At 42.3% G+C, this 10,403-nt stretch overlaps 1 protein-coding gene across 4 annotated transcripts in view; it reads right to left on the bottom strand.

Annotated features, from left to right (window-relative positions):
- Nucleotides 1-88: 88 nt before the first annotated feature.
- ctps1b (CTP synthase 1b) overlaps nucleotides 89-10,403 on the bottom strand; it is a 26,234-nt gene continuing 15,919 nt past the window's right edge. For all 4 annotated transcript variants that reach the window (XM_014169268.2, XM_014169274.2, XM_014169279.2 and 1 more), the window contains exons 10-18: nucleotides 7,374-7,462; nucleotides 1,890-1,984; nucleotides 1,631-1,693; nucleotides 1,454-1,497; nucleotides 1,264-1,360; nucleotides 1,131-1,186; nucleotides 891-987; nucleotides 511-655; nucleotides 89-288 (exon numbers count right to left, since the gene is read on the bottom strand). In XM_014169268.2, coding sequence (XP_014024743.1) covers nucleotides 222-288; nucleotides 511-655; nucleotides 891-987; nucleotides 1,131-1,186; nucleotides 1,264-1,360; nucleotides 1,454-1,497; nucleotides 1,631-1,693; nucleotides 1,890-1,984; nucleotides 7,374-7,462 — 753 coding nt within the window. In that variant the 3' untranslated portion in view covers nucleotides 89-221. The remainder of the gene's footprint in view (nucleotides 289-510; nucleotides 656-890; nucleotides 988-1,130; nucleotides 1,187-1,263; nucleotides 1,361-1,453; nucleotides 1,498-1,630; nucleotides 1,694-1,889; nucleotides 1,985-7,373; nucleotides 7,463-10,403) is intronic.

Below are 10,403 nucleotides of genomic sequence, written 5' to 3'. Positions count from 1 at the left end.
CAATTGTTTAAAAATAGTCAAAAATCTAGCCATTTTAGTTTCCTGCATCATTTCAGAGAGCTACTTTTCTCAGTAACGAGACCTTCCGTTGGGTGACAGAAAAAGGTATTTATTTTCAGGTAGATGAGCGGAGGCTGCTGTATTGAGTTCAAACAGGTGATGTGAACTGTAACATTAGTACCAGCATCAACAGAGTAACAGGTGCATGTAACTGGTAACTCCTAGAATTTCAGTTCAGCAATTTCAGAGTCTGGAGAGCTGCTGTCACTGCGGTCACTGTATGTGTCTCTGTAACACAAGGGACAGAGTTATATGCATCCATAATACTTTTTCAGGATGATATGATAAGTCAAAGATATAAACTAGGTATAGCATTACAAAAATCCAATACTGGCTGGGTAACTTTTTTCATTCCCCTTTACGCCAGCCCAAATGCCGCTCATCTTGCTTGCCTCCATCTGATGGAGTAAAAGGAAATCATGAGAAATACAATGATCTGCATGGTCTTACCGTGGTGAGAGGCGACAACCTTTCTGTAGGTAGCTCTGGAGTTTCCCTGCTGCAGCCAGCAGGAGGCCAAAGTAGGGGGGCGAGGGCTTGATGGGACGAGAAGTGAACTCTGGGTGGTACTGCACTCCAACAAAATAGGCATGATCTGAAACAACACAGGTGGGAAGATGATTGGTTTGAGATGGATGCTACGGACATTTACATTTCGGTTGGCATAGCTACAACTGTCAATACATTTGATACCCCTAAAAATGGTGTTACATTTTTTTGTTCAATTCAGTCAAGAAAGTACTTTATGAAGTGATAACGCACTATTTAACAATAACATTTCCAAGAGCCAGACAGTGGAAAACACTGAAATGTCTCCATGGTTAACTCACCATCCAGCTCAATGACCTCCATCCTCTCTCCCTCTATATCTTGGCCGACAAAATGGAAGCCCCTCTCCTCAAAGTGGTGCTTCAGCTCAGGGTTCACCTTAGAGGACATCCACACTTAGAATGTAATACATGTAACACTTCCATCTGCAAATGGATTGTCTTCCAGTAACATGTAATGTAAAATGTACTTTAAAAATGTAACGCAAATATACACATCATGACTCGTTTCAGCTCTTATACCTCAAAGCGGTGACGATGCCTCTCGTCAACATATTCAGCATCACCATACAGCTTTCCTGAAAATAAATACAGAATATTATCAACCATTATAACACACCAAACCCTATGTGGTTTTGCCAAGATTAGCACTCACTCAAAATGCTGGTGTTGGATTTGAAGATTGTCCGCCTCTTCCCCAACCTCATAGTCCCACCCATCTGCCCAGGGTTGTGTTCTGGCATGTCAATCACCTGTCAAAAAAGGACCAGAAAAATCGCAATGTTCGTGAGCCAAAACTCAGTGAGAAGTGACAGAGATGGACTTGATTACTATGGCATACCTACCACAGGGTGTTTAGATTCTGGGTGGAATTCAGTAGAGTTGGCATCTGTTATGGAAATAAAAAAATACGTATTTCAGTTCCATTTTCAGGTTTGCGAGTTGAACATTTAACTTATGAACATTCTGGAATTATGCAACATACACCTCAAGGATACAATGATTACTGATTCAAATATTACCTTGCCAGCCAAGAACATTGCGGGCAAATTCACACACTGCCAACTGCATGCCCAAACATATCCCTGCAAAAAGACAATTGGGATTAAATGTGTGCAATAAAAAAAAAAAGTCAGGCTGAACTAGTCTGATCAGAATTTCTGATGGAAGAGTGACATACAGAATATAATTTCCATTTAACAAAACATGCTAAACTGACGCATGATACATGACAATACTATTGATTAATTTGTATTTAATTAATGCTTAAATACATCTTACCTAAAAATGGCTTTTTCTTTTTCCTGGCCCAGCTGATAGCCTGGATTTTCCCCTCTGTCCCCCGTACACCGAAGCCTCCAGGTACCAAGACACCACTGTGTGTATGAGACAACATTGATCCTTCACTGACTGGAGAACACAGCTCCCTTGGCTTAGGGTTACAATTACACATGAAAATAAAATGTATTCACAATGCTCATGTAAATTCTGTGGGATTTATGGTGTCAAGCAGCCATTATATTGAGTTGGACCCCCCCCCCCCCTTTTGCCCTCAGAATAGTCTCAATTCGTCAGGGCAAGGACTCTACAAGGTGTCGAAAGCTTTCCACAGGGATCAATTAAAATATAATTTTATTTGTCGCATACGCCGAATACAACACGTATAGACCTTACAGTGAAATGCTTACTTACAAACCCTTAACCAACAACACAGTTAAGAAAAAAATTCCTTTGAGTGGATCATTCTTGATACACACACGAAACTTTGGAGCGTGAAAAACCCAGCAGAGTTGCAGTTCTTGACACAAACCAGTGCGCCAGGCACCTACTACCATAACCGTTCAAAGGCACTTAAATATTTTGTCTTGCCCATTCATACGGTTAGGTTCAAATTTTTTGGAGTAAATAACTCATGGACACTAAAGAAGCTTGACCAAGTTTAACTCTTCCCAAAGGGTCGACACAGCTGTATTCAGACCAAGAAATCCCCCCGAGGTGGTATTCATACCCCACTTTGGGTGGAGTCTCCTCCTCATCACTAAACATCACATCATTCTTGCTAAGCAGGAAACTAAGTGATATGAGCCTTCAACGGTTTCTCCCCTTATCAATACTGTCACATGCAATTGTTTTCCCTGCACTCAGCCCCTCCCTAGCTTCATTATGGCACCCCTCATGTCTCTTGTGTAACTAATGTTCCTATACTCTGAGCATAACAATGTTCAAAGTTTACTCCAGAAGCCAACAGTCCCTCCTTTTGAACAATGGCTTCCTACTGTTCAATTTACATAAACTTGGAAATTACTTATAAATGAACAAATAATGCTAAAAAAACATGAATCAAAAATAAAAGATAAAACATGATTATAAATGAACGAACAATGGTAAAATAAACTCCAAAGTGAGGTTTACAAACTCAGAGACTTATGGCATCTGTTCTATGATCACACCATACACAATTTTATTTCCATCTCTCGTCACACAATAAAAATGCCATTCCAGCTGAATCTGCTGTCTTGTTCCATGTCAGATGGAACGCTTTTTGTTTCTCCACTTTCTCTTTCTGGTTCCTAAGAGAGTGATAGCATTAGACTAGGAAAGCAACAAAAATACATAAAACATAACAGCATTAATAACATGTGAAGATGTGCACAATTATTTTTGCATGACAACCCAAAGTTTAAAAACATGACAATTCCCACTCTCTCTTAGCCTGACTATGTCTTCAGGATACTTTTATGCTGAGGTTGGCAAAAATGTAAGCTCTAAAAAAGATTCCTCATGCTTACACCCAGTCTTCCCCGTCAGACTACAGGATCCAAGAGGTGTTCCCAAGCCATGTCATTCTCACTTTGATCCCCATCATCTTCCTCCAAGGCCACCTGATATATACGTGCGCTAGCCTTAATCAATTTTACCTCATCTTGAGGTAACTAAACACTGTGTAGTTGTTTTAACATCAATGTCTTCAACATGTTGTTCAGAGTACAATTACCAGAGGTGTGGACTCGAGTCACATGACTTGAACTCGAGTCAGACTCGAGTCACAAATATGATGACTTGCAACTCGACTTTAACTTTAACACCAATGACTCGTGACTTGAGCCTTATGACTCGACCTGACTTGATACCCTCCCCATGCCCAAATATAAAAAATGAGGCTATTAAAAAAAAAGTGTGCAGCACATCAACACTTCATTTAACGGATTACAGTTTGAATCGGACAGCAGCCAATCAAATTGTGCGTGACAGTGTAGAGGAAGTTCGGCGGGTGAATTCAGATGGAGCCCTTGGAAAGATGATACCCCAAATTATTATTTTCGGATATAAAGACCTGCTGTATCAACAAAAAACTGATTGCAACTTGCAAAACATAGGGGAAAATAATTACAGATTACAGCGCAACTATTTCCAACTTTGTTCAACATTTGAAGCTGCACAAAGAATGGTAAGTCGTGGCTAATATAGCCAACAGCTATCCATCACACGAGGTTGTGTGTTTATGAGTGTGTGTAACTTGTTTCATGGGTTTCTTTTTGCTGGCTTGTGATGTCTGGAGCCTGTATTGTTACGTGCGCTCCTCACTGCTTGCCTAGATTAGACTTGCAGATTGACTCGCCAGCACGCTGTTTGGAGCTGGAAAAGATCAAATGAGCACATTTGCTGCAGAGTGCCTCCTAGAATGGTTGTGTACTCTTCCTAACCTGCTGATTACGGCGAGTGCTTGAACCTCTGTGTTTATGCTTCACACAAATCCCGCCATCCCTCTCTCTGCTGTCCTCCGCAGTTTTTAGCTTTCTCCATTGATAATGAATGAAGAACGGCGGGTTATTTCATCTGAGGCACCGCATTCAGATACAGTTTTCCAGATAGAAATGCAATACATAGATCTGTACTCAATTCTCTACTCTACACGGCAAAGGCTGTTGTAGGTGATGTATTTCTATGTGAATTGCCATGTTGGATGGCCAGCAGATACTCTGCTACTTAATTAATCTACAGGAGAGCAACCACCCCACACGACCCGACCCAGCCTACCACGCCTCTCCCGCTGTCAGAGGGGTGGGGGGTCTTTCTCATGGCTACCCATGTATTTCCATGGAAATATAACGTTTATTTGGAAAGTAATAAATATATAGATATTTTAAAAGCATTCATGATTTGCGTAAATGTAATACACTAACTATTACTCGTTAAAAATATGAAGTGGTATTACATTTGCTGAAGAGCACATTATGACTAGTTTAGGACTTGAAACTTGACGGTCTTGACTTGAGACTTGACTCGGACTTGCCTGTCTTGACTTGGGTGCTAAGACTTGAAAAAAATAAAACCACAAAATGTCTCATGATATCAACAAAAAAAAAACAAGGCTTTCTGAGTTTGCAAGGAGTGTTTGGCTATATAATTTAAATGTGTTACCTTTAGAATCCATTCCCCTGGCATTTCGCCTAGATTCTTCAACCCCAAATAAAATTTCCTGTGGCAAATTTAGCCCATTTCTCGTCGTAAGGAAACCGCAATATTTTAACCCTGGCCTCTACTAAAAATGTGATCTCATACGTCTTCCATCATATAGAAACTGTAATCTCTATGAACCACTAATCGATCGAACAGAGACAATACACCGCTAGGTGAAAGTTCCATTCCTGCTACTTTCCAGAGTATTTGTTGTTGCCGTTTTGAAAACGATGCAAACGCTTGCCTGGCAGCATTTCCTCCGAATACAGCAGGCTCCATACCCACTTTACACTCCCTTTTCCAATGATCAATAGCGCCACACCTAAAACAGGACTCGGTCTCCCTACGCTTTGATGCCTTTCCGCTACGTTTCTTTGTCTTATCTTGGCCATTGAAACTATAGTTAGTGCTTTTCTGTATGGCCCTATTAACCCCTCGCACGTCTGCGAGGTTAGCGGAGTTATAGTCCACTCTCAAAACATCGTCTTGAATTAAATCTACTACCCCGCAATTACCGTTTTGATCACAGGGTTCAAACCTACCATCAAAGCAGAACTGCAAATTCTATCAATACACTCCCGTTCCCAGTCTTTCTGTGGCAGAGTACTGGTACTCATTCCGGGTTTATCGTGATACATTTTTTGTTGATAGAATGCTGACATCAAAACACTGGTATATTGAGCTTTTGATTCTGGTTTTGTGTCTTTGTGCCAAGTCATAATTGCCTCCCTGAATTCTTTATTTGATTTGAATTCTCCGTCAGCAGGAAAATGTTGTCTAATTTTATCTAATTTTCAAAAAATTTCTCATATTCCAGCCGAATTGGTAGAATGCTTGTGCGCTTCTTTCAGCAGCCTCCATGGTTTCATTAAAATCCCTAGCTCCGTTCTACAGGGAGAATCGGAGTCGTTTGTCGACATATCAATAGTTATTATTCCCTAAAGTCTCCCGACGGTGTCCAGGGTATTGTCACAGAAGTTGTCATGGAGAGAAGACCAAGGCGCAGCGGGTATGTGGATACTCATGGTTTTAATTTCAAAAGAGTAAAGTATTCACTGACAAAACAATAAAGATAGCAACAGTTTTACAGGCTATATAAACGCAGTGCAAAACCAACTACCCACAACCCCAAAGAAAAACACACACACCTATATAGGACTTCCAATCAAAGGCAACTCAACACACCTGCCTTCAATTGGAAGTCCCAATCACCAACACAAACATTCACACACACAAAAACTGCCACGTCCTGACCCCAAAACTAATACAATAGCTCCATCTGCTGGTCAGGACGTGACAGGTATTTTAGATTCCTTCACTCCCGTCTATAATATACACCTTCTATTAACTAGTTGACAAGTTAGCACTACACACTTCCCCGGATAATAATTAATTTGTCACGGCACTTAATACTTTGTATTAGAACCGATACCATAGCGTCTGCAAATGTATTACTGGAGAATACGGAGGACTTAATGTCCTATTCCAGTCCTACCTCAAATATCACTATTATTGATAACCCACATCATCTCTCATGTCTCCCTCTCCCCATACGGCATAAACCAACCTCTCTCCGTATCGATACTGCTACTACATGTAAATCAAACAGAGTTCAAATATCCTATTTTTTATTTTTAACTCACTAGATTCTAGAACTCTCGTCTTACAAAAACTTACTGCAACTGGGACTTTTGTCCCTTTTACAGTTATTGCAGGTGAATACCCCAACTAGGGACCTATCCTAATACGGAACCTACCCTCCCCAAGGGCGGCAGGTAGCCTAGCGGTTAGAGCGTTGGACCAGTAACCGAAAGGTTGCAAGATCGAATCCCCGAGCTGACAAGGTAAAAATATGTCCTGCCCCATATGTCGTTCTACCCACTGTTCCTAGGCCGTCACTGAAAATAGGAATTTATTCTTAACCGACTTGCCTAGTTAGAAAAACCTCCATTCGGGACCTATCCTTAAAGGAACCTACCCACTTATATTAGCCTGTATCCCGCAGAGGAAAACCTCCACTCGGGACCTATCCTTATGGAACCTACCCTATACCAGATATAACAAATGTTCAAAGTTTACTCCAGAATCCAACAATACACACATACACAACCCATGTCTCAATAGTCTCAAGGCTTAAAAATCCTTCCTTAACCTGTCTCCTCCCCATCTACACTGTTTGAAGTGGATTTAACAAGTGACATCAATAATGCATCATAGCTTTCACCTGGTCAGTCTATGTCATGGAAAGAGCAGGTGTTTTTAATGTTTTGTATAGTCATTGTAGGTATTTTGCTGTAGACTCACTCAGCACTGCAGAGTTTCTGCCAGGCCTCGTGGTACTTCACAGGCTCCTCCTGCAGTGTATTTGGCTCTAGGTCTGCAGAGTCGATAAACTGCAAGAGGAAGACTGAGGGTCAGTGGGAGGTGGGTGGCATAAGAACATGACATACAGTAATCATCTTTGTTATTATAACATATCATATAAGGCCATATTTAACACAGTCCATTAGAACAGAGCTTCTCATAATCCTTTGTCTAAGGACAAGCAAGGTTTGGTTAGCACAAAAGACAACATCAATGCCACCGATGTAAGCAGAGCCGCCTCTTCCTACACACAGATGCTGCGCGTAGAGACCTGCAGTCGCTATGGGGCCTCCAACCCCCCACAGTCACTCAATTAGCCCATGTCAGCAATTTTTGGGGGGATTGCTAGGTAAGGTAATCTAGCCAGCTATCAAAATCTTGTAGTAATCGTCACCAAATCATCACTAAATTACCGACTGGGCACACAAGGCATGTGCCCAGGGGCCCTGAACTCCAGGGGGCCTCCATTCATTTTGTTAGTCAATCTCACCAGTAACTCTCACTACTTTTTCCAATCTTTACTAACAACATATCACTGGCTTAAGTATGCGGATGACTCAACACTATACATGTCAGCTACTACAGCAACTGAAATGACTGCAACACTTAAAGAGCGGCAGTTTGTTTCAGAATGGGTAGCAAGGAATAAGTATGTCCAAAATATTTCCAAAACTAAAAGCATTGAATTTGGAACAAATCATTCACTAAACCCTAAACCTCAACTATATCTCGTAATGACTAATGTTGAAATTGAGCAAGTTGAGGTAACTAAACTCCTTGGAGTAACCCTGGATTGTCATGGTCAAAACATTGATACAACACTAGCTAAGATGGGGAAAAGTCTGTCCATAAAAAAAGTGCTGCTCTGCCTTCTTAACAACACTGTCAACCAGGCAGGTCCTACAGGCCCTAGTTTTGCCACACCTAGACTAGTGTTCAGTAGTGTGGTCAGGTGCCACAAAGAGGGACTTTGCAGTTGGCTCAGAACAGGGCAGCACAGCTGGCCCTTAAAAAGTACACGGAGAGCTAACATTAATGACATGCATGTCAATCTCTCATGGATCAAAGTGGAAGAGAAATTGACTTCATCACTACTTGTTTTTGTTAAGACGTGTGAACAAGCTTTACAGTCCCCAAGTCCAGAACAGACTATGGGAGGCACACAGTACTACATAGAGCCATGACTACAAGGAACTCTATTCCACATCAGGTAACTAATGCAAGCAGTAGAATCAGATATATACTGCTCAAAAAAATAAAGGGAACACTTAAACAACACAATGTAACTCCAAGTCAATCACACTTCTGTGAAATCAAACTGTCCACTTAGGAAGCAACACTGATTGACAATACATTTCACATGCTGTTGTGCAAATGGAATAGACAACAGGTGGAAATTATAGGCAATTAGCAAGACACCCCCAATAAAGGAGTGGTTCTGCAGGTGGTAACCACAGACCACTTCTCAGTTCCTATGCTTCCTGGCTGATGTTTTGGTCACTTTTGAATGCTGGCGGTGCTTTCACTCTAGTGGTAGCATGAGACGGAGTCTACAACCCACACAAGTGGCTCAGGTAGTGCAGCTCATCCAGGATGGCACATCAATGCGAGCTGTGGCAAGAAGGTTTGCTGTGTCTGTCAGCGTAGTGTCCAGAGCATGGAGGCGCTACCAGGAGACAGGCCAGTACATCAGGAGACGTGGAGGAGGTCGTAGGAGGGCAACAACCCAGCAGCAGGACCGCTACCACCGCCTTTGTGCAAAGAAGAGCAGGAGGAGCACTGCCAGAGCCCTGCAAAATAACCTCCAGCAGGCCACAAATGTGCATGTGTCTGCTCAAACGGTCAGAAACAGACTCCATGAGGGTGGTATGAGGGCCCGACGTCCACAGGTGGGGGTTGTGCTTACAGCCCAACACCGTGCAGGACGTTTGGCATTTGCCAGAGAACACCAAGATTGGCAAATTCGCCACTGGCGCCACTGGCGCCCTTCATCTTCACAGAGGTTCACACTGAGCACATGTGACAGACGTTACAGTCTGGAGACGCCGTGGAGAACGTTCTGCTGCCTGCAACATCCTCCAGCATGACCAGTTTGGCGGTGGGTCAGTCATGGCGTGGGGTGGCATTTCTTTGGGGGGCCGCACAGCCCTCCATGTGCTCGCCAGAGGTAGCCTGACTGCCATTAGGTACCGAGATGAGATCCTCAGACCCCTTGTGAGACCATATGCTGGTGCGGTTGGCCCTGGGTTCCTCCTAATGCAAGACAATGCTAGACCTCATGTGGCTGGAGTGTGTCAGCAGTTCCTGCAAGAGGAAGGCATTGATGCTATGGACTGGCCGCCCGTTCCCCAGACCTGAATCCAATTGAGCACATCTGGGACATCATGTCTCGCTCCATCCACCAACGCCACGTTGCACCACAGACTGTCCAGGAGTTGGCGGATGCTTTAGTCCAGGTCTGGGAGGAGATCCCTCAGGAGACCATCCGCCATCTCATCAGGAGCTGGATCAGCCTGTAGTGTGGTTTTCCACTTTAATTTTGAGTGTGACTCCAAATCCAGACCTCCATGGGTTGATAAATTGGATTTCCATTGATTATTTTTGTGTGATTTTGTTGTCAGCACATTCAACTATGTAAAGAAAAAAGTATTTAATAAGATTATTTCATTCATTCAGATCTAGGATGTGTTATTTTAGTGTTCCCTTTATTTTTTTGAGCAGTGTATATATATATTTTTTTTAAACAGGTAAAAACACAACAACGGGGACTGTGAAAAGACACACAAAGGTACAGACACATGCATACATTGTGATATTGTTGTATGGTGGTATTAAACATTTTGTACTGTAGATATGTAGTGGTGTAATAATGTTATATGATGTACTATTTTATCTTTTGTTTTATAAGTAATGTAAGTGATTTAATATGTTTGGACCCAGGAAGAGTAGCACGGCATAAGTCATGGCAAA

This window comes from Salmo salar, chromosome ssa02, assembly GCF_905237065.1.
Source record: "Salmo salar chromosome ssa02, Ssal_v3.1, whole genome shotgun sequence".
In the NCBI taxonomy this organism is placed as follows: Eukaryota; Metazoa; Chordata; class Actinopteri; order Salmoniformes; family Salmonidae; genus Salmo; species Salmo salar.
Note: the sequence above shows the minus strand (reverse complement) of the source record. Positions and strands in the feature narration are given on the sequence as shown.